Raw genomic sequence first — 24,092 nt, 5'->3', positions numbered from 1 at the left:
AGGGCGATTGTTTACCAAAACAACACCAAAAAGGGAGACCGTTCAGTCGCGTCCAATTTTCGTGGTATGGCAATCCTTTGTGCTATGTCGAAAGTTTGTGAATCAATGGTATAATCGAACATCCTTCCTGAAGTGACTAACCATGGACCGTACAACCGTGCCGATCTCTCCAGCATTTTCTGTGCGATTTTTCTCTGGTGTGTTTTGGACCTGATCGTTACCCGTATAAACCCTAAGTAACTGGTTAATTTTGGACCTGGTTCACGACAACACGACTCCAGGAAAATGGCTGAAGGGGCGAATCGTAAAAGTACATCGCACTGCAGACGATCAAGTGCGCTCATTGCAATTGAGAACTGTAAACGGAATGATAAAAGGACTTGCGCTAGAAGTAGTGTTATTGGAAGTTAGACAAAAGGAACATTTGCTAAGTGTACACGGCAAAAGAAAACACAAACATATCGATTGTAATTGGTTTGGTACACTGAAACGTATTCAATAAGAAGACTTAGACAGTTAGCCAATCGCGATAAATATGTAGTAATGCAACTACTGGTAGTCGTATTACAAGAGGGAGGATGTCACTCAGGATACGTAGGAGGAGTAAACAGAGTAAGGCGTGGCTTAATCGTGTGATGTGTAAACAGCAGTGCTCACGCACCTGAGTAAACGCCAGTAAAGCGCACTGTGTGTAGTGGAGCCATGTAAGCACTTTGTAAATCGTATGAATCACCGGATTAGTGAGTTCAACGCCTGAGCAGATAAAAAAAAAACAAGTAACCACATTTTTTTCACTGAGTTTGAGGCCACGAAGTGGAAATCATAAATATTTTCCAGAATTAAAATGTTATCTATCACTAGCATGTAACGAGATAACGACTACGGAACAGAAAATAAACATGAGTCAGTAGCAACAGAAGAAATTGAGTGCAACAGCATAATTTTGATCAGAAATTATTCTATTGCTCGCAACCTTAATAATCCACTCGAAACCTTACCGGAGGTAATTCCGATAGGACACTATTAGGTGCTAAGACGTGGCCACTCTCCTCTCCTTCGCAACCAAGATACTTGTTGCGAGCGCCTCGACCTGCAGTGTGCGACATTGACTGGCTTTCCTTTCCGTCTGCATAGGCCCCAGGCAAGCTTGTGGCAACTAGCTCCCGACCCAAGTGCAGTTATGGCCATGTTAAAAATACAATTGACGGCCCAGAACAAAGAGCAATGTGAGTTAAACCAAAATAATCAGAAAACTAAACAATATGCATCAAAGCATGGTTTCATAATTGAGAACTGATCCTGACTCGAAAATTCTTGTGACCGATGAATGGAAAAAGAGACACAAAAATGCAAAAGTGTTGCACATAATGAAGACAACATAAAGTGAGTGAAAAATTGTTGATAAAGCTATTTTTTGCAATGCGTAGTTAAAGTGTTACAAGGAAAATATGTACACGAATTGCATGGCATTAACAAGTTCCAACGAAAAAGACAACATACACAAGAAAATCTGTACAAGAAAAGAAAAGTGTATTACTGCAAAATAAATAATACCCGCAATGCTACTGTGCATATGATTACATATGATATATATATATATATTGCTTTCCTTACGCAAAAATTGGAACAGCAAGGGATTAGCCAAAGTTCAGTGGCATCAGTGGACAACGCTATTAAATTTACGAAGCTTCCTGACACGTTGAAGTACGCTTTGTTGAAGGACTAAATGGAGATTATTCTAAATTCCTGCCAGCAAGCAAACCTGATTCGTAGAAAGATGCGTATAAATTAGCAGAGGAATTATTTAGCACGGATAAAAAGAATATGAAGAAAGCCCACTTTGAAACATCCCCATTTCAGTTGAAACAAAGGTATCAAACCCAACCGAAAATAGAAAAAATGGACGTTGATTCATCTACGAGACAAGTAAGGCACAGCAACAGTTCAGGTTACAAAACATCTAACTATAAACCATTTTTTCCAATCAAATGGCCCACCGCGTTTTAAAGTAGAGGAATTATGGAATTTAAACCATTCTGATAGTGATAGTATCGATGATTTAAATTTTTCTTTAAATGAGAGTAATAAATCAGAAAACTTTGATAATTTCATATCATACATAAAACTGCGTAATAGTGTTGGAACGGAATTGAAGTTTTTGATCGATACTGGTGCGAACAAGAATTATATTCGTGTTAGTTTAGCCAAACCTATAGCTGCGGGGCCACGACAGTTGAGACTTTCCCTCAAACTTCCTCAGTCACTCAATTCCCTCAAAAAGCGTCTCAAAACCAGTGTTGCCGTGGCCGTTTGAGGTTTTCCTCAAATTTGGTCACACAAACAATCACTCATGCTGCCTGTCTTTTCGTCAGCGACAACAAACAGTGTTTGACAAATGCTACGTATTTCATGTAATTGTAATCTTTGTTCGAAGGTGTTTTTTGATCAATTCGATGGAAAATATGGTCAATAAAAAGTTGTTTTAAAGAAAAGAAAGTATTTTAACATTTTATCAATCAGAAGAACGAGATTCATGGATAGTCTTTCACATAAAAAGTTTAGTTTTTAAATTAAAACGTATACATAAATTGTGTCACACACTGTGCAACAAATGAACAATTTACCGTCGCAAAAAACAAAAAAAAATAAACATACAAATACGGTTTTAAATTATAATTAATGTTAATTTTAGTTCTTCAGTGGGTATTTGCATTAACAATGGCACACAAAAAGTGTACTTTCATTGAAAAAAACTGCAAACAAAAATATGTTTTGTTTACATTCTGAACAGCTGTGGCATCGGAACTGTCAAAACGATTCCTCAAAAAAAGTCTCAAAAAGTTTTTGAGGTTTTTGTAGATCGGTCAGGTTTTCCTCAAAACGCAAATCCCTCAAAATCACTCATGAGTTCCTGAGGTTTTGAGTTCTGAGGGAATCCTCAACTGTCGTGGCCCCGCAGCTTATGAATTGGCGTCGTGTAACACCAGCAACAGTTCGCAGTGTTCATGGATTGTCTTCTTCTTCTTGGCTTAACGACCTTACAGGTCACGCCGGCCATTTCTGGCTTACTAGACTTATTTTACCACGTAGCCGGATAGTCAGTCCTTGCTACGGGGGGACGGTCCGGATGGGATTTGAACCCGGTCCGGCCGTGTGGACTGGCGCCGTTTATCACATGCACCACCGGGCCGCCCTGGATCATGGATTGTATAAGGTGGATAAATACATGTCGTTTAATCCATTTCCAAAAATTCCTTCATCACAAGACTTTAAGTTCTTTTCTTTAAGTTCTTGATTTTCATCCTTTTTTTGATGGTTTGAAAGGTTATGAGACTTTAAGAAAGCTCCAAGCTAAGATTATAACTACAGAAAATGTACTTAAAGTATATGGTTTAAAAATACCTATGTTTAAAAAATATTCCGAGCTTCAAAGCGTTACGTTAGAACCTAACAAATATCAAATTATTTTGATTTTTTCTTTTTCTAAGATTCTTTTTCTTTCCTAGTGTATTCATTTTACCCGGTGTATACAAATCAAACAATCATGTAGCCAATGTCGTTATTTGCAACAATAATGAGTCGAAAATTACATGCGATTTGGAAAAAGCTTTTGAATTTGAATGTAATAACTTTGAGATTCCCCTTCATGCTGATACACAAGCTCATAATTTATCAAACAGATGCGATGATTTACTCCTCAAAGCCTCCTATTTTCTTTGTTGAGGGAAACAAATTATCTTTCACCAATGCCATTAAACATCACATAAATACAACGGAAGATATACCGGTATACACAAAATCATATCGATACCGATATTGTCATAAAGAGGAGGTACAGCACCAAATTGACAAACTGTTAGAACAAGGCATTATTCGACCATCCAATAGTCCATGGTCTTCGCCAATCTAGTTCGTACCAAAAAAAAGGTACTGTACAAGGTGTATCTAAATGGCGACTTGTAATAGACTATAGGAAAGTGAATTAAAATACCGTTAGTGATCGCTATCCTATCCCCAACATAACAGAAATTTTGGATACACTTGGAAGGAGTATGTATTTTACTACTCTAGACCTTGCCTCTGGTTTTCATCAGATAGAGGTTTACGAAAAGGACATCCCAAAAACGGCGTTTAGTACTGACAATGGTCATTACGAATTTGTTAGAATGCCATTCGGCTTAAAAAACGCGCCGTCGACATTACAGAGATTACTAGATAACATCCTTAAACCTCACATCGGCAGACAAAGTCTCATATACATGGATGACATAATAGTATTCTCGACTAGCCTACAAGAACACTTGATAAATTTGAGGGAAATATTTGAATCGTTAAAAAAGTATGATCTTAAAATTCAGCTTTAAAATTCAGCATTTTTACGTAAAGAAGTATCATTTCTTGGCCATATCGTTACTCCAGAGGGCGTAAAACCTAATCCTGAGAAAATATCAGTAATCCAAAATTGGCCAATTCCACGAAATGAAAAAAATCTCAAGGCTTTCCTAGGAGTAATTAGGTTACTACAGAAAATTCATTAAGGATTTCGCTAAGATTACGAAACCATTTACTGCACAGCTACGAAAAGGAGGATCTTTCAACGTAACTAAAGAGTACATATCTGCTTTTGATAAATGTAGACAAATACTAAGCAGCAGTCAGATCTTAATTTAACCCGATTTTGAAAAGTCGTTTATACTCACTACAGATGCATCTAAATTTGCAATTGGTGCAGTTTTGTCTCAAGGAAATATTAGGAAAGATAAACCAATAGCGTTTGCCTCACAAACCCTCAACAAACATGAGGAAAACTAGTCAACAATTGAAAAAGAATTATTAGCCATAGATTGGGCATGTAAATATTTTAGACCATATTTGTACGAGAGCAAAATTTGTTTTGTATACAGATCATAAAACGCTCACATATGCAATGAATTTAAAGGATCCGCACAGCAAACTAATAATGTATAAACTTAGATTAGAGGAATATGACTATGAGATACGGCATAAACCAGGAAAGCAGAATGTTGTCGCAGATGGATTGTCGCGACTAAAAACAGATGGATGGGATAAATAATTCAAGTATGACCACCCACTCATGCTTAAGCGACCATAGTCATCGTATTCAAATGACTGAACTTCCATTAATTTTTTTCAAAAATCAAATAATTTTGGAACTAAATGATAATAGTGAGGAAATGCACCAGGAAATATTCCCGCACGTTTTTCGTCGAACTATAAAAAAGGTTGAATTTGAAGGTTTTAATTTCAATTTTTAGGAATAATTTACATTCATCACAAATTACATGCATTTTTTGCTCTGTTTCAATGATTCAAAAATTGCAAGAAGTTTTTGACTCATACTTTTCACAGATGAATCGAAAATAAGAATCTCACAGTGCATACTACAGGATTTAACTACCCCTGAGGAACAGAATGAGGTAATTGAAAAAAATCATGATAGAGCACATAGGGGAATTGAAGAAAATTACAACGTGATGATACAAAAGTATTATTTCCCAAAAATGAAGGATAAGATTCGTTCTTTCATTAATTTTTGCAAAATCTGCCTTAGTAACAAATACGAACGACATCCATATAAAATCAAATTCGCTCATACTCCTATACCAAAGAAACCACTGGATATTTTTCACATAGATATTTTCATTTCTAAACCGAACTTATTTTTAACAGCAGTCGATAGTAAGCTGTCACGTTTTGCAATAATCATTCCGCTAAAGTCTCGTTCCGTAGTAGATGTAAAAAGAAGTTTAGTGAAATTGCTTACAACCTATGGAACTCCAAAAATGGTGGTGTGTAATAATGAATTAGCTGTTTGCGCCTAAGCGTAGGCAACACGCAACACGTGCGTTAGGAAAGAGAGAACTATGGATTACAATTTTAGTTAGTATTAGTGCATAGATTATAAGTTAGTGAGTATAATAGAGTACCTGAAAATAAATGTAAATTAGTCTTAATATAATCCTCGGAATGTAATCCTATTGTCTAAGTTGCGAGCTGTCGAACATAAGCTTTTAAATCAATAGAAATAAGGGAATTATTGCAAAAATTAGAAGTAAATGTTCAATACACTCCTTCAAACCATAGCGAAGAAAATGGAATCGTGGAGAGGTTCCATTCAACCTTAACAGAGAACTTTCTTTGTATTAAGGGAAAATATAATGACTTAACTTATAAGGAAATTTATAAAATAGCAACCACCCTATACAATTCCAGTATTCACAATGCGACAAAATTAAAACCTGTTAAAGTTTTTTTTTTGGTTTAAAAGAAAACGACGAAAGGCCACTTGAAATGGATAAAATGTTGAAAGATAGAAATAAGTTGTTCGAAGATGTTATGCTCCAACTGCAAAAATATCAACATAAAAGAATTGAAAAACAAAATGTGAAAAGGAAAACTGAACCAACTTTCGAAGAAAGTGAATCAGTCTACAACAAACGGCAAGGAATCAGGGATAAGCGAAAGGCAAAGTTCAACAAAGTAACCGTAAGACAACATCGAAGGAAAACATTTGTTGATAGTAGGTTTATCAGTAGGTTTATCTAAAAAAATGTACACGGCATACAGTTAGACTCGATCAAGCGAGGACGCTCGATCTTCTACCCCCGGAGTAGTTATAACAGGTATAATACTGCTGGAGAGTACCGTACCAAGTTATATACGTAGTATTTTCACTCGGTCAGTCTCTGCGGTCATGGTCACGCGACCACATTGCCTTCAGTCATCCATTTGAAGTTATGTTGATTACTCCGGTCGCTTCATACGTTCGGATGGCCTGAACTATGGTTCCAAACGGTGGATACTCCCATCTTTTTTTTTATTAATCCGCACAGAGCAGGCAAAAATAGCAGGCCCTGTTCTCGCCTTAGCGGCTGGAAGTAAAGTTCTGGGATAGAGCTGTCTAATTATCACTTAGGTATATACAGACAACTAGTATACCTTAACTTCTGACAGGTTAGCCAAGCAGCAGGTGGCATGCTAATAGAATGTAAAATCAGATCATTTTGTCCCTTTTTTAATGCATTTAATGGCTTATGTATCGAGAAAATCGACTGTCAGGACAGTTGCAACAACACAATAAATCTTTTTCCGTAAAATCATGATTTACTAACATTTTTTGTTATTCTTTTTTTTTTCTTTATATTACAATTGTCATAATAATCATTCGTAATAATATGGAGATATACACGTAAAAATAATAATTTGCCCATAATGATCACTCTTGTCTTCTTCTGATTGTTTACATAACAAATACTGACAATGTTGTTTTTCGGATTTTCTTCAATTTTCCTATCGTGTTTCACTTCTCTCTCTATCTCTCTTTCATACATGCACACACGCGCGCACACATACACTCGACAATCATGATTATTTCTCTCTCAAATTTTCTCTGAAATGCGCTTTTTCACAGGATTGCTAGTATCCTGTTGAATATACACACACCCACGCACATATACCCACAATCATACCACCTTCACCATCCATTTACATCGTCCACACGTAAACACTATCAACCATGCATTCACAAACCCCTTGCTATGATCCTTTCCTTTTCATTATCTTCGCTCCTCTTCGATTTACTGAATTGTAGATCTTTCGTTTTACATGCTGCATTTATGTCGAGATACGCCTCAGTTTACCTTAAATTAGATGATACTATTATTCTATGTTTACCATGGTGCAAGCCTATTCCCATTTATGTCGTATTCCGCACTGAAACGCTACTAGTCGGTGTCCTAGCCTGTACGACGATCAGTGAAATAGCTATGTTTTTTACATTTGTTATACCAAAAGATTGTTATGCTCACACTGGCATCAGGATCTGCCAACATTTCAATGTTTTTGCTTTGGAAACATTAGGTTTGTACCTATGCTCATTGATCTGAAGTAATACGTGCAAACCTACTAGTTTTTTCCCGAGTGATTCACTTAGTGAATATCCCATGATTACTCAATTCTACCTCTTCTTCTCCTTTTACTTGTGTGTGTGGCATAGCGACCCAAGACTGTCCGGTCACGGCTGTCCTAACTTATTTATTTATATATAATTATATATAATGCTACCCAGCCGTATGCCAATCCTTGCTCCGCTGGGATGGTCGGTCCAAATTGTGTTCGATCCCATGACATGTGGATTTTTAAGTCAACCTTGCTTAACACGGCACTATGAGGGCGACCTTAGCCATTTTTTTTATCCAATTTCAATTTCATTTCATACTTTTAGGACATTCCGTACTCACTATCGGAGAGACAATAGATTCGGGTTTTATCATTTGAAATGTATTGTATACGATCATCGTTCCAGTCGTTTTGATCATGATCTTTTAGTGCTTATTATTGTGTCGTTCGCACGGAATCAAACTAAAAGCTTTTGCACTTTTGTGGTTTTCTTCGTGATCGCTGGTTCTACTTTTCCTTTGTTTTCTCTATTCCGGAACCATCTTTAACGGATCCACACACCAATCACCAAAAAGAACTATATTTACCCTCATCCCATGATGTTTCCAGTGCACTGCAAAGATCATGCCTAATTTGTATTACAGTCTATCATCTGTTTTTGTCTATTTGCGATCTTATTTTTTGAATAGTTAATGCTGTTGCCCATTGTATGTGATGGTCTACCATCAAATCGAAGGAAACGAAGACCTATTTTGCCCATTAAGGATACACAGTTCATTTAACGCATACTGCATGGCTCAGTTCTCAACTATAAAATTCATTAGAACGTGATATTAAAGGATGTTGATTTAATGAAATCAGCACATTCCTCTATTTATTCGCATTCATGTCCTATGCAATACGATCCATTTTCATACCCAAAAACCAAACCAGCAGACCAAACCAGAATGCCCCTCTGATGGTGTGTACCTAGATAAAATCTTCATTTTAAATTCCATCTTCTTGTAGGTTATTTGAAATTTTTGAATGAAACAAAGTCAAAACATTTTGCTTTCTGTTGATGCTATTTTTTATATCCTGTGGTGTACCCAATCTATTTATGCATTATATACAATTGTATTTATGCTCATGCTGCTGCTGCAACATTTGTAGAGCGATGTTTTCGGGTATGCTAGATTATATATAAATAAATTATCGATCAGCAATCCTGTCAATTTCTCCATTCAGATACTTTTCAATTCTAATTTAGTGTTTTTGTTTTGTGTTTACTCTTCAATGCGTTAAAAAACTATGTACAATCTACATATTCGGACCGACATGTTTATATGAGACGCGGTATTAGAGTTCATGCAATGGTTCGACAATGTTTTGATAACTGAGATAATGGGGGTTTATCGTGTGCGGTATTTGAATGGATAGCTACCATGTAGGTTAGCTTGAAAATTCCCCACGATACTTCAAATCGGACTTGTGCACAGATTTTCTGGCGAACCACATGCACCAAAAACCAACAACAAATAATTGTGATTCACAGACTTAGACAGACTTTTATGTATGTGCCGCATAATAAAGCACAAGACTAAAGTCGCACCCATCAGCAACTAAATTATCTCTGCCTATGATGATTCACTGTAAACACTTCCTACTCCTTGCTTACGGTTGTGTGCCAATTGTATTGCTCGAAAGTTTTCACATTTTAGTTCATTTTCAAAAGCAAAGGAAGAAAAGATAGACAATTATCCACATGTTTCACATTTAAACACAGTGGCGTATAGGTATTTTTGGATAAATGGTCCGAATGAAATTTGCTTACTAGAGCAAACGCCTTCACACGCACATTATCTATCCATTTATGTATATTTATAGTTCATGTATACACTATAAGAAGTTTAGCTCTCTACATACCTCACCTTGCTTAACCGTGTCTGTCTAGCCTTAACAGAAAGACGAATCTGGCTAGAAGAGTTCAAAGACTTCGCCAGAGTGTAAATAGCTGCACCCATTGTACGCTAGCAATTATTTCTTCTGTTCAGCACACTCATCTGATCTCATCTGCTACAATAACGTTTATTATCCTTATCCTTAATATGTGTCGTTTTTGTTGCGTAATTAATAATATACTATTTTAAAACAATTAAGACGGCAATTCCTGATTTCCATTTCATTTCTTTCCACCCCACACTCATGCATCGAATAATACACGATAATATGCGAACGAAGTGGTTCGCACATTAACAGTTTGGTAGCGGTTGTCGATTTTAGGATCATAGAAAGAATATCTAAAAGAATAAGTAGTTTGGTAACACGGCAGAATTCTCCTCAACCAGTGAAATAGCTTTCCTGAACTCTCTGAAGCCTAATTTTTTTCGCTCTTAGAACGAGAGCAAACAATTCTATTGCACCATAGGCATACCTGGATGTTCAGAAGCAATTGTAATGGGTGATGTTGCTCGAAATATGTTGCGTTCAGTTTCGTGTATAGTATATTTACGCGGAATTACAGAGATGCAGAGCGCGGTATACCAAATTTTTAGGTGAAAAGGAAATCGAACTCAAATTTTTATATCTGTCATTTTTTTTCTTGTGTACAACCAGTAAACCTCATTGTTGCCCTTGCTATTATACCTTTTCAAGATTTACCCCGTTGAGGAAATATGCAAATATACTTGTTCATTGTTTGAACCTAATTTTTTACGCAGCTGATATTCCGCTACTTTACTTACTGTTACAATAGCGATGATTTGCTGTAATAATGAGCCAATGCACTTGGATTGCTCTTATCCGTACGGTACGCGGATATATTAAGAGATTTGTGCATTGGATTTTACATTTGTCACTGAGACACAGACGGACTCTTTTTTCCTCCATCCTGGCCACCAGCACCGGAATTGTTTACAGCGCCACCGCCACCTCCCCGGTCGACCTGCCACGAAGTTGGACCACCACTCATAGGACCACCATCGTTGTGGCCCCCACCGCCGCCACCTCCACCAAATGCATTGTGACCATCGTGCTCAAGATTGTTGGCAGCGTCGTATTGCGTATTTTCAAGCCTGGTGATCAATCGCTCGTCTTCATCACCAAACTCACCGCCCATCAGAGATGGTTCTCCAACCACCATGACATCCTTTGCACAATCCGACGCGATGGGATCGCAGTTACGAAGAGCAGCGAAATAAAATATAGGTATTAGTAGTAAAACATAGGTATTAGAATTATGTTTCTGGATGTTTAGCAAAGATATTTAAGTTCTAATAAATTTTTTAGAAATCGAGAAAATCAACTCACTACCTGAGACGCCAGCGAGAAATTTGGACCAGGTGAACGTTTTTTGCTGGGAACTTGTGGACCTGCGTTACCTGCTCCTGCGCCGGAACTGGAACCCTTACGTTTCCGCCTTTTATTTGCTGGACGTTGTGCATCTAGATATTCAGATGTACAGTGTTTAATTTTAGATGCCATCGAATAGAAAAGAGAACAACATGTACAGTATTAGCGTTTAACGGTAATGAAATGTTATATTATTAGTGTACTAATGCAAGAAAGGATCAAACTCTCTGCAGTTACGCTAGGAGCTGGCAAAAGTGTTGTAAGAAGCGTAAACAAAAAAATAAAGAAAACAAACAACAATTGTGATACATTTACACTAAATCATCATTCACAAGCCGTCACTGCCACATTATAATGGACTTGACACATTAACGGACATTATAATGGACACAGACTATGGACAAAAAAGTACCTCCTTTCTTACCCGGCGGTGCGACCATCCGTTGCCACTTTTGGAACAATGTCGTTTTCAAGCAATCCCGTGGGCTAAGCGCGTATGCTTTATGTCTGGACATCAGCTCCTGCATCGGTTCCAGTATCACACACAACTGATGATTGGAATTGCCAACGGATATCACCAAAGAATATAGTTTATAGATGCCATCGATTATCATGTAAGAGACAAATGAAAGAAATACGTAAAATGTACAGAATAGAATAAGAGCCTAAGTGCCACCGTTTGTCTTCGAATAATAAAAAGGAAGGAAGGATTTAACATTTATGGAATTACTAAAGTAGAGTGCTTTTGATTGTGAATGTTGCCATTTCAACGAGGATCTTGACCGTAAGGCAATTATGTCGATAGGGTTGTTCATTAAAAACATCACCACTCACGCGCAGATAATTTAATGTTGAATTGGTAATTCCTTGTCTAGTGATGTTCTTTGACAATTGTTCAAGCATTGCAGGATCTGGTTGAGGACTATGCAGTGCTATGACTGATCGTGGTATCAGTTCTCGATGGGTTCTAACTGCCATGTGCCAAGATTTTATCCGCATTAGATCATCAAACGTGAATTCCAGTATAAGCCTTCCTTCAGTGAGTACCTGTGGAAAAATAGAATAAATTAGACGTCTGTTTTAATTCTATTTTGTTAAAAGTATTCATTTCATAAATTTGCTATAGTCATATCTTTACGAAACCAGCAACAACAAAAATGTTTCAGTATTATATCTCATCAACTGCATAGCAAAATAACCCTAATTCTTGCGTCCTTATTATCGCACAATATCTTACCTTGGTGTACATCGGTTTCCCGTGGATCGTTTCCATAGTGCATTGATCACAATCGAGTGTAATTGATGTGTTGTGAAACGATTCCTTCGAATGTCGTAAATTAAAGTACAACTCTGTCACGCCGCCTTCGAAAATACTCCGAAAATATCGTGGGATTAATGTGCGTCCTATAGCTGCAATAATTAAAAATAAACATTTTTTTCATTAGCACAAACGTGTCACGCCATACACGTTTAGTCGTTTGCTCACTATATCTTTTTGGTCCATCCTCCAAACAAAAGGTTAAAGTTAATGTAGCGTCATCTTCGAAAAACTCATTTGCGAACGAGTCCCACCAACAGTTATCACTTTCCTGAAAAAAACAATCCATAATCAGTAATCCATCAAATGCAATCTGCTTTTCTACGATATTTACTTCAGTTCTCTGCTGTAACCGCTTGTTAAGTTCATAGATTCTATAGTCCGGTTGACCGAAATATGCATGCCTTCTGGGAACGTTCAATTGACTGTAAATTACAAAAAAAGCATACATTTATATAAGAGCAAAATGTGGTTAGTAAATTGAAATAAAATCTAACATATTCGTTACCTTTGATCCATACGGTCCACAGGTTGTGGGCCTCCCATTAGATGTCCTTGTCCCATCGGACCGCCCATATTCGCTCCATTTGGCCCATGGCCAAAAGGTGAACCTGGTGGTATGCCGAACTGAGGGCCACCAAAGTTACCTGGCCCACTCGGTGATGTAAAATGAGGCCCGCTTCCGAAAGCAGATCCGGAGCTACCTGGCCGTCCGAATTGAGGACCATTTGCAGAGGGAGAACTAAAAGGACCTACTGCTACTGGACCACCGCCTACGGGACCATTGTATGGACCACCCGGTCCTGTTGGACCACCCGCATTTGGAGGAGGAAAGCCAGTTCCAACATTCTGTGGTGGACCAGGTCCGGGGGTAGAGGATCCCGACGGTGCAGGTGATGCCGTATATTGTGGTGTGTTCGAACCAGTTCCGGGTGGTAGGTTCTGATAGCTATTCGAGGCAGATCCTCCAGCTGGAGAACCTTGACCTGCGGCCGGAAACACTGGACCTCCGAAATTGCCTCCACCAGGACCGCCAAAATTGTTTACACCAGGTCCCTGGCCCACAGGCCCTCCGGGACCTCCGGGACCACCATTACCAGCAATTCCAGGACCACCCGGACCTCCGGCTCCTCCTGGGCCAGCACCTTGCTGTGAGGGATCAGATGGACCCGAAGGCGTTCCTTTCCAGTTATTAGTAGAATCCTCCAGTGTAGACGGTAAACTCAATGACGGTCCTGCATTAACTCCACGGCGGCTTAAACCTTAAAATACACGAACAAACCAGGCAAAACAAATATGTTTTTAGTTGTTTGAAATGTTTTAAATTGTTTTTCAATTTGTTTTAGCCATGATCATGTTGCATTGTTATTTAATTTTGTTTAACTAAAAGCAACTAAAACAAGGATACATTACGCATGCTGCCATCTATTCCTAAAATAATTGCAAAGAATGACAAATATTTGATTGCCTATGGGTTTGTACAGTAGTTAATGTACTGTTTGGTCAGTACACAGCTACAGCTAAATCAGTTCAAGGAAAGCCAGCAATGACAGTTCAACACCGTGAGGATGTAATGCCATGTCCCGGTGCGGTTGAGAATTTCCTCAGAACGGGTGACGGGCCAGTTGACCCGAACCTACCGGGTCGGACCCATCTATAGATGACCCGAAGCGACCCGTAGATACAGGTAGGTACAGATGGTGCAACGATTCCGGCAGGTGCAAGCTACCATAAGCTACTCCGACCAGTGGGTATAACGATTTCGATCGTTGGATTCAGGTCGAAGTAGGTTCAGTAGGTTCAACAGGTGCAACAATTCCGGTAGGTGCAAGCTACTATAAGCGACTCCGACCCGTTGGTACAGCGAGTTTGGGTCGGAACTACTGATCCTATTTATATTTACGTGTCAGCCCGAACCCGCTGCATCCACGAGTTGAAATCGATTCCGATTCTGCTACACCCGATTCCGGGTCGAGCCATGAAATGAATCCAGAGCTGTTACAGAAGTCTCGATTTAAAAACCGCGAAATCCGCGCCAAGCCACTTGAAATCCGCGCCAGATTTTCAAAACCGCGCCAATACGAAAGTAACTCATTGAACTTATTGAATCAAGGTATTGACAATGAAAAAAACGTACTCAGTAATATAGAAAGAAACCAATAGTCTTATTTTTATTTTAGGTTAGAACATTTGTAACAAAATATAGTAAATTAACCCTATACGCTTTTCAAATGAATAACAGATTTATGCGCTTATGGGGCAAAAAAATGTACGTCTAAATTTTGTATTCCTAAAGAGATCTATTCTGCTAAGTTCTAATCTATTCTATTCTGATCAGGTTTCTGGAAACCAATAATTTTATTCTGATCAAATTTACGAATTTTTAAATCGGGTTGGTTGGGCAAAGTTTATGAGGTTGAAAAGATAGACAATGTTTTTGAAACCAAACATTTGGGTTTAGACAGTGGATTAAAGAAAGTCGAAGAGATAATTTTACCCAATTGCTTAGCAATGTAACATACTTGCTTGATAATAACACGATAATAATAACGAATTTTACTACCTCGTTTCATACATGAGCCCTTCCAAAATTTTTTTGATAAACAAAATGTTGGTGGTAGTTCATCATTACGTATTACTATATCATATGCAGGGCTGTTACAGAAGTCTCTATTTTAAAACCGCGAAATCCGCGCCTACCCATTTGAAAACCGCGCCAGATTTTCAAATCCGCGCCAGTACGAAAGTAACTCATAGAATTATTGAATCAAGGTATTGATAATGAAAAAAACGTACTCAGTATTATAGAATAACATCTATAGTTTTATTTTTACCCGATGTTGGAAGATTTGAAACAAAATGTAGTTAATTTACCCTCTATGATGATTAATTGAATAACCGCTTTGTATATGGTCCAACAAATTGTTAAGTCTACACCTTGTATTTCCCAGGGAGACAATGCCCCAACGACCTGTCACAAGCAGGAGAAAAGAAGGATAAAAACAAGAAGTTTTCAAAAAATGCATAAAAGTCGCAGGCAACGTCTGCGGATACAAATAAATATCTTTTTTTGCCCCCTGGGAGCCACGTCTGTTGATCGGTGTTCGGCAAAAAAAAGTCTTATTAGTTAGCAAATTTCCAAAAAACGAAATTTTCTAACACTGTCAATTTCTAGAATCCACAAAGTTAATAAACAAAATATTTGGTAAAAGTTCATCATTACGTACTATGCAAAACTAATAGTTATTCCATATTCTGTGCCTGGCACTACCAATATGCTGGAATTTCATAAATTATAAATTCGTAAATTCGTTTCATCGTGCTGCTTCTCCGTACGAATGAAATTCTTCAATTCACCAAACTACCAACAAATCCGCACGCTTTCTCGCTTTATTTGTTTAAAATCATATGCGGCAGAGCTAGAAGTTGGCCAGAGCGAGAAATATGACACACTCAACCATATTGGAAAATTTCAGCGCGAAACTTTTTTGTGAGTGGCAAAGATGAAAATAGGTGTTCAAAACATTTAATCATTTTTTGCATCGTATGTCCTACAAACAAAATGAGTATGCTTTCCCATTACGTCCACTACATTCAGAATTGATAAAATGGGCAATTTTTCGATTTTGATTATGAGGAGATTTGCTCTGAAGTAAAAATAATGACGATTTTAGACGTTATTTTATACATTTACGCAAAATCCGCGCCGATAAAGAGTAAAAACGCGCGAAATCCGCGCGAAACGCAAAATCCGCGCCAAACGCAAAATACGCGCTAGCTGTAACAGCCCTGTGAATCGTATGACCCATCACTACTCAGAACTCAAAATCTCAGTAGTTCACGAGTGATTTTGAGTGATTTGACTTTTGACGAAAACCTGGCCCATCAACAAAAATTTCAAAAACTTTATGAGTCAAATTTTGAGGAATTGTTTTGACAAATCCGATGTCTCAACTGTTCCGAATGTAAACAAAACATTTGTTTTGTTTGCGATTTTTTTTAATAAAAGTACACTTTTCGTGTGCCATTGCAAATGAAAATAACATACTGAAGAACTAAAATGCACATAACTTGTAGTTTACCAAGGAGGTTTGGCTGTATACTTGTTTTGTTTCAGCTACGGTCAATTGTTCGTTTATTGCGTAGTGTGTACCCTAGGGCGGCCCGATGGTGCATGTGATAAACGGCGCCAGTCCACACGGCCGGACCGGGTTCAAATCCCATCCGGACCGTCCCCCCGTAGCAAGGATTGACTATCCGGCTACTTGGTAAAAATAAGTCTAGTAAGCCAGAAATGGCCGGCGTGACCTGTAAGGTCGTTAAAGCCGAGAGAGAGAGAGAGAGAGAGAGAGAGAGAGAGAGAGAGAGAGAGAGAGAGAGAGTACCCTTGAATCTCGTTCTTCTAATTGATAAAATATTTATTTACATTTTTTTTTCTTAATACAACAATACAACATTTATCATATTCCATTGAATTGATAAAACAACACTTTTAAACAAAGATTACAATTACATGAAATACGTAGCATTTACCACACACTGTTTGTTGTCGCTGACGAAAAGAGAGGAGACATTGTCGCCGTGAATTATTGTTTTAGTTTTAAAACGTCTCTCTCTCTCTCTCTCTCTCTCTCTCTCTCTCTCTCTCTCTCTCTCTCTCTCTCTTTCTCTCAGTTTCTCTCAGTGATATTGCTTTATTGGAAATTTGGTTCATCGATCGACGTTGGTGTGTGATCGAAAGACTGCGGCTGAGAGATACAAGGTTTACCAGCTAATTTTTAACTGTCAATATTTTTTTTCATTTCACTTCAGCATTCTTTCAATAACCAAGGAAATAAAGTATTAATCATTTGTCAACCACATTGAACCACCAATTTTCACCAAGAACACAAGAGATAGTGTTATACATAATTAAAGTTTAACTAAAGGGTGACCCCGAAAGTATAAGCACGATTTCTAAATGACGTTTCTAGTAAAGGGATGACGTAAAACAGCTAATTCTTGATATGCTTGATTGTTTACATTCAAAGCTACTAGCTAGTGCATTGAAACTATTTTTTTCAATAGCGTCTGTTAAAATGCGAGATATTTCCGTCAAAAAGCGCAAAAGCATTGTGCACAAATGGTGCTCGACTCCTAACATTTCGCTAAGTCAATTAGCGAAATCGGAAGGTGTGAGTATCGGAGCCGTACGAACCGCCATCCGAAAATTTCGGGAGGAGTCCAGCTTCGAGGATGCTTCGAAAAGTGGCCGAAATCCTGGTCCTGTCGATCAACAGTTGGACCGGGAAATAGCAAAAGCGTTCAAGCAAAGAAAGGAAAGTTCCATTCGCGATGTGGCTCAAAAACTGGGTACATCAAGAACTAACGTCCAACGTGCCAAGGCAAGATTGAATTTAAAAAACATATAAAAAACAAAAGAAACCGAAACGGAGTACAAAGCAGGCCGCATGCGTTAAATATCGGACTCGGAAGCTGTACGACAAGCTGCTGTGTCGCCAATCCTCATGCATCGTGATGGACGATGAGTCGTACGTAAATTTTGACTGCAAAACTCTTCCGGGTAGTCAATATGCCAAGATGTCGAAGAAGCCGACAAATCTATATTTCTCGAAAAATTCGGAAAAAGGCGATGGTGTGGCAAGCCATTTGCGAATGCGGGATGATGTCCGAACCGTTTGTGATAACGGAGACGATGAGGACCGATACCTACATCCGGGAGTGTTTGAATCGACGTTTGCTGCCCATGATACGAAAACATGCTGGTCCAGTGTTGTTTTGGCCGGATTTGGCCTATGTTCACTATGCCAAAGACACGATCGCATGGTATGAAAAACATGAGGTACGGTACGTGCCGAAAGAAATGAATCCCCCGAACTGCCCTGAAGCCAGACCGATTGAGTTATTTTGGGCGCTAACCAAGGCACATTTGAGAAAACATTTTAAAGCTGCGGACAACATCGATAGTTTTAAAAAAGACTGGAAGAAAGAGTCGAAAATCGTTTAGGACAAGTCTGTGCTGAACATGATGGGAGGCGTCAGATCAAAAGTGCGATCATTGGCATACCATTGAATTAAAAAAAAAATTTTTTTGGAAAATAGTCCAGAACACACCGCAAATACTGTTTATCAAATAAACATTAAGTTTCTGGAACAGATTTAATTTTTTATCTAATTTTTAAATCGTGCTTATACTTTCGGGGTCACCCTTTAGATGGATGTCTAGTTTCACAGCATTATGAAAATAGGATCTACAGTAGACATGGGACAAACTCTTCTTTTAAAGGATTTAGTGCGGTCCAGTTCGATCAGTGTTGTGAACTGAGCTAGTGATGTATAATCCAGAGTGGAATCGTGGATGTACTCCGACTCCGAGTATGGAAAATTGGTTCCGCCTCCGACTAAACATCATAATTGACTCCGGCGAGTCCAGTCGGCTCCGAGTTTAATCGAATCCGACTGAGTCCGAATGGGTCCGATCGATTCCGAATGATTCCGGATGGATCCAGATGAGTCCGATCTAGTTCGATCAACTCCGTTCGAGTCGGATGAAGACGGACTCGACCAGATTTAGCAGGAGTCGAACCGCACCTCCCACCCGCCCACTTCTGCCGGAGTCTTTCTGATTCCAACTCCAGCTGGCGGCGGCAGTTCTTCCGCACGTCGTCCGTGAGGCGCTGTAGATCATTCAGTTTTTTGACTACACATGTGAAGTACTAATGGGTAAATCTTCAACTTTCCCGTAGTCGGATTACTCCGACTCCGAGACATTCCGGAGTAACTCCGGAGTAACTCCGGAGTAACTCCGGAGTTAAATCCGGATTAATCCGGAGCAATTACTTCGGAATATACTCCGGTTTTTATACGTCGGAGTCGGAGTGGATTCTTGAATCCACTCCGGAGTTCCCATCACTAATGTTAACCGACCACAACTGAACATGCTAATGTGTTGGTACGTGTGTTACTGGCAGTTTCAGTACGAGTAAAGAGCATTCGTATGTGTAGTCGGCAAACTGAACCATACTCACATTGAGCTGTCGCCGTACGGTTGGTGTGCGAAAGAATCGTCATTCATAATTCTATTGTGCGGATCTCGCTCACTCAGCATAAAGATTGGAACGAAACGAACGATTCTGATTCAATACGCGCATGCCTAATCTACAGCCATTACATGAAATCATTCTTCATCGACCGCTTTACAACCGATTCCTATTTCCATGATGCTGTTTTTTTATTCGTTTTTACGGTAATACAACCTCGTTTGATCATATTTGTCTGAACTTTGGAAAACGAAAATTCGAAAAATCCTCAAAAGAAAAATCATTCAAAAACTAGTGTCGTCTTAAATTTTTTTGCAAAATTTCACAAAATATGAGGAAATTTCCACGATAACCTTTTGGATACACGGCTGAAAAAAAGATTTTATTCCGATGTCGTATTCGGAGTCGAAACTACAGCAAATACCGAAATGAACACAGGAGTCGATATTGAATTCAAATCTGGCTTACACTCTACTCTGGTGTAATACGGAGTACAAACTAAAGTAATCTTAAGGTACAACTCCGGAATCGAAGTGAATGCATGATTGCGCTCCGGAGTACCTACCACTATTTTGAGGTGCCGCTCCTTTCGAATGAAGAGTTACAACATTATCAACTAATGCACCGGGCAACTCTCGGTGAAAATTACAATAAATATTTTTAGTATACAATTTTATCAACGCTTCTGATGCGAGATATTACAGAATTATAGTAAATGTAACGTTAAAGTATTTATATACCTTACCATTGTCTACCTGTCTTTATAAAACCACAATAATAAGACGATAATAATGTAATCTTACCTATCATATTCTAAAATCGGAACTACTGAGGAAGAATGTCAGTTCCTAGGAGTGTGCACCAGCACCGACCACGGTACGCCAGCCTGTCCCGTACTGTTACAACACAACACAACCAAACGTAATTGTTGACGCTAGCACACATGCACACGGCTAGCACAGTATTGTTGGCTTAGTATCCGTATGTTGCATCGATCTTCGTTATATGCTTCGCATAAGTTATCTTTACACAACACACTATTTTATTTCACTTTGTTTTGTTTTTTGCTACTGTTGTAAGTCTTTAGCTTTCACACTATTGTCAAACAAAAATTTAGTTTAACACTGAAAGGAAAATTAAACACAAATATATAGTATTTAAAATGTTTCGTTTTAAAAGTAATATTTTACGATGAACACAATCACTGCTACTACCGTTATCAAATGAAATACTAATTTTCAGTTCAGTTCTAATAATCGAACTCTATCGATTTCAAATGCATATGCCTTTCTATATAAATTTTTTAGCATTTGCTTCTTGGCTTAACAACCTCTAATAGGGCTTGCTTGCCATTCCTGGCTTAGTGGACTTATTTTTACCACGTAGCCGAATAGTCGGTCCTTGCTATGGAGGAACGGATCGCATGAGTTTTGATACCCAGTCATGTCGTGTGGCCGCCCGAAGTAAGTAACTAAGTACTATATCAAAATAAAATTCTCAAATATACAAGTACAGTATTTCACGTGATAGTAAACCAAGTGTCAATACACATGAATGATCTGCATGAGAAAAGTATTTATCGAAAAATAATAAACATTGAATATAAATAACATTAAACCAAACTGTGTCCTACTCTAAAAGCAGTATGATTGGGCGCCATACTGCTATCTTAAAATTAAATAAGAAATATTTATTTAATACCTTTGAAGATCTCATACGCACTACTACTGTCAGTCATACCGCTATGCACCGGTTTTTTTTTTGTTGCGATTTTGGTATGCGCATCGACGGAAACTGTGTGAAAGTATACAGGCGGACACAGCAAACAAGCAGAAAAAAAAATACAAAAAGCAGCATCAGCTTGCGAGTGGGAGAGAGAGAATGTTATAAAACAAACGTATGAGCAAGCGGGAGAAAGGAAAACAAAGGCAGAGAGACAAAAAAAGAGGCGAGAAAAGGTGAACCACAGGCGCATTTAAATCGAATCATACACGAATAAAGGAGACGAACAGATTTCCATGGTGAACATACGGATAAGAAGGTGAAAAGAATATGCTACATAATATTTAGCATACACACATTTTATAGCAAAGTAAGCTGACGAAACACGATTATAAGTCAAAACAGTTTCGGCATTAGCAAACCACTTGACCATCCAAAATCAACAATCAACCGCAGACCGAAAGCAAATGCATGATAACATATTACAAACTTCCCAGCGTTCCACGAAAGAATGAAATTTCGTTTCACCTAGTATTAGCCTTGTGGTGCATTTACCTTCTAAACTAGAAAAGTTAATATTTGCGTAGTCTGAACGTTTTTATATTCCTATATAAGGTGCGTTATAGGAGCATACCTATTGTGAGATAACTTTAGTTAATACATATTGTTTTTAGAATCGTAAACCGCCTGCGTATCCCTATAAAGTATTATCAACTTTTCAAATATTGTTTAAAAAATTATTTCACTCTTGCAAAAGAATGCATTACTTTTAAGGGCTACACGGGGGGACACACAACACCGGTACAATTTTTAACAACTTCACACGAACACTTTCACATAGCCGTGCAATCACATCACAAGGGGCCACAGGAAATACAAGCTCCCGCGAGACACACCATCGCACATACACGCGCATTAGAAACGTTTGTTAGAAAACACACACACACACACACACATATGTATATTGCGGCATGGGTATTGTTTTCCCATCAACGGCATGCGTGCGCGTTTATGATGGTATATGTGGGATTCGACGATTGTCTCAGTACCACACTCCGATGTCAATTGAAAAGAAAACGCAACACACTCGCACGCACACAATTATATGTATTAAATACGATGGCTTGAAGAAGATCGGCTATCCGAGCAACGGAGATGGACGGAAAATAGAAGTCGAATATCAAACGCGTCGCAGCCTACTGTTGATGCATACACCGGTCAGAACAATTGGCTATAGATAGCACTACTATTGCTTCCATCGCGACATTGCGTTAACGCAGGGCTACTAAATCCATAACGCAACCAAACTTTCTTTACGGTTCTCGATTGTGATAAGCTTCACCAATTTCCACTTTGTCACCAAACCAAAACAAATATGACGGAGCAATATTCTATTCAAACTCTAGTTAAAGCAATTTATACAACTCGCTTTTTAGTGAAAAATGGGCGATTTAAATTAAAAACAAATAGATCGAATCACTTTTTTTATGCACGCATTGAATGCTAATGGTGAAGACTTAGCATTAGCTAGTAATATAATGAAATTGACACCTCCACATTTTTTTTGTTATTTTCCGTTCCATCCAATGTGGTGTAGACTATTGTGTCCAAAATATGAATATCAATATAACAGGTCAAAACAAATCGAATATGTGCTAAACACTATCCGAGCTATATTACGAAATAAACGCTTTGCAGTGAACGGCACTAAAATCTTTCATTTCCTTGCTAGCCGCAGCTTGGTTTCATTATTCTGCATCCTTTTATTATCTTCCAAAGCATTATACACAGCACGGCACTACTATAAATCACAAAAAAATGAAAAATGTACATCATCGAATGCGTTATCATGCATTTTGCGATTGCATTTAGCATACAATGTACATTTAAAGTTTAGGAACACATTTTAACTAGGACTCCCTACCCCACCCTCGTAAACCAACATGCAAACGCCTCGCACTAGCTCAATCAATTTCCCAAATTTTTCATTACACCGTCCGGGAAAACACGTTCTTACTACTTTTCCACTACACCGTGTACACTTTCGACATTTACCCGAAAGAATTACGGCTTTATGCAATATTTTAAAAGGTATTTTCACGTTCAATCATGGTAACAATTTCACTCAGAGCGGACTCGCCAACATAGACGCCATCAATTTTTTTCAACACTGGTGGCCATTTTGAAATAGGGGCACGAAGATAAACGTCATTTTTGCGCACTACGCGATACGTTCGGTCATTCAACTGACATTTACAGCTTGCGATTTCCCACACATTCTTAAAATTTATCAACAATCGTTCAATTTTAAGCCAACCTTTTTAATAAAAAGAACAATGTACTTCCTGCATGCCAAAATTGGTTTCAAACTAAGAATTGGTTTCCTTTTTTCAATGGAGAAATAATATCGCAGAGCTCCGAGCTGTCATTCTCGAGCGTTCTTTCACCACAAATATTCACCACAATAGGCCTTCAGGCCTTTCGGATTGGCCGTATCCACACCAAGCATTTATTCATGATCACAATTTCGAAAGTTTCACAAACGTCTTGAAGAAGAAAAAGGTTATTCAGGATAATCGATAAATTGTCCTTGTTCTGAATTTTTAGGATAATTAGGTGTTTGCAAATGCGCAACTCATAAAAATGTCATAAAGTTTGTTTCTACATGCATGAAACTTAACCAAACATAATTTGGGGCCGTTTAACGCTCCGAAGCAGGACGTTTAAATATTGACATTTTTGTTTCCATACATAAAATAATT

General features: G+C 38.3%; 1 protein-coding gene across 6 annotated transcripts; it reads right to left on the bottom strand.

Moving 5' to 3' along the window:
• Positions 1-7,118: 7,118 nt before the first annotated feature.
• On the bottom strand, positions 7,119-23,544 carry LOC125770028 (LIM domain-binding protein 1). 6 transcript variants are annotated; one of them, XM_049439190.1, is made up of 11 exons: positions 23,386-23,543; positions 21,310-21,402; positions 20,412-20,732; positions 13,077-13,830; positions 12,903-12,993; positions 12,737-12,839; positions 12,488-12,660; positions 12,085-12,297; positions 11,663-11,798; positions 11,209-11,342; positions 7,119-11,047 (listed from the first exon to the last, which is right to left on the bottom strand). In XM_049439190.1, exons 3-11 carry the CDS (start codon positions 20,416-20,418, stop codon positions 10,754-10,756), a joined length of 1,905 nt encoding a protein of 634 aa, XP_049295147.1. In that variant the 5' UTR covers positions 20,419-20,732; positions 21,310-21,402; positions 23,386-23,543; the 3' UTR covers positions 7,119-10,753. The 6 variants fall into 6 exon arrangements, with proteins under 6 accessions (XP_049295147.1, XP_049295149.1, XP_049295151.1 ...); XM_049439192.1 differs by lacking the exon at positions 21,310-21,402 and having other exon boundaries at positions 11,212-11,342; positions 23,386-23,544; XM_049439194.1 differs by lacking the exon at positions 21,310-21,402 and having other exon boundaries at positions 11,212-11,342; positions 11,675-11,798; positions 23,386-23,544.
• Positions 23,545-24,092: the final 548 nt, after the last annotated feature.

Source organism: Anopheles funestus, chromosome 3RL (assembly GCF_943734845.2).
Source record: "Anopheles funestus chromosome 3RL, idAnoFuneDA-416_04, whole genome shotgun sequence".
In the NCBI taxonomy this organism is placed as follows: domain Eukaryota; kingdom Metazoa; phylum Arthropoda; class Insecta; order Diptera; family Culicidae; genus Anopheles; species Anopheles funestus.
Note: the sequence above shows the minus strand (reverse complement) of the source record. Positions and strands in the feature narration are given on the sequence as shown.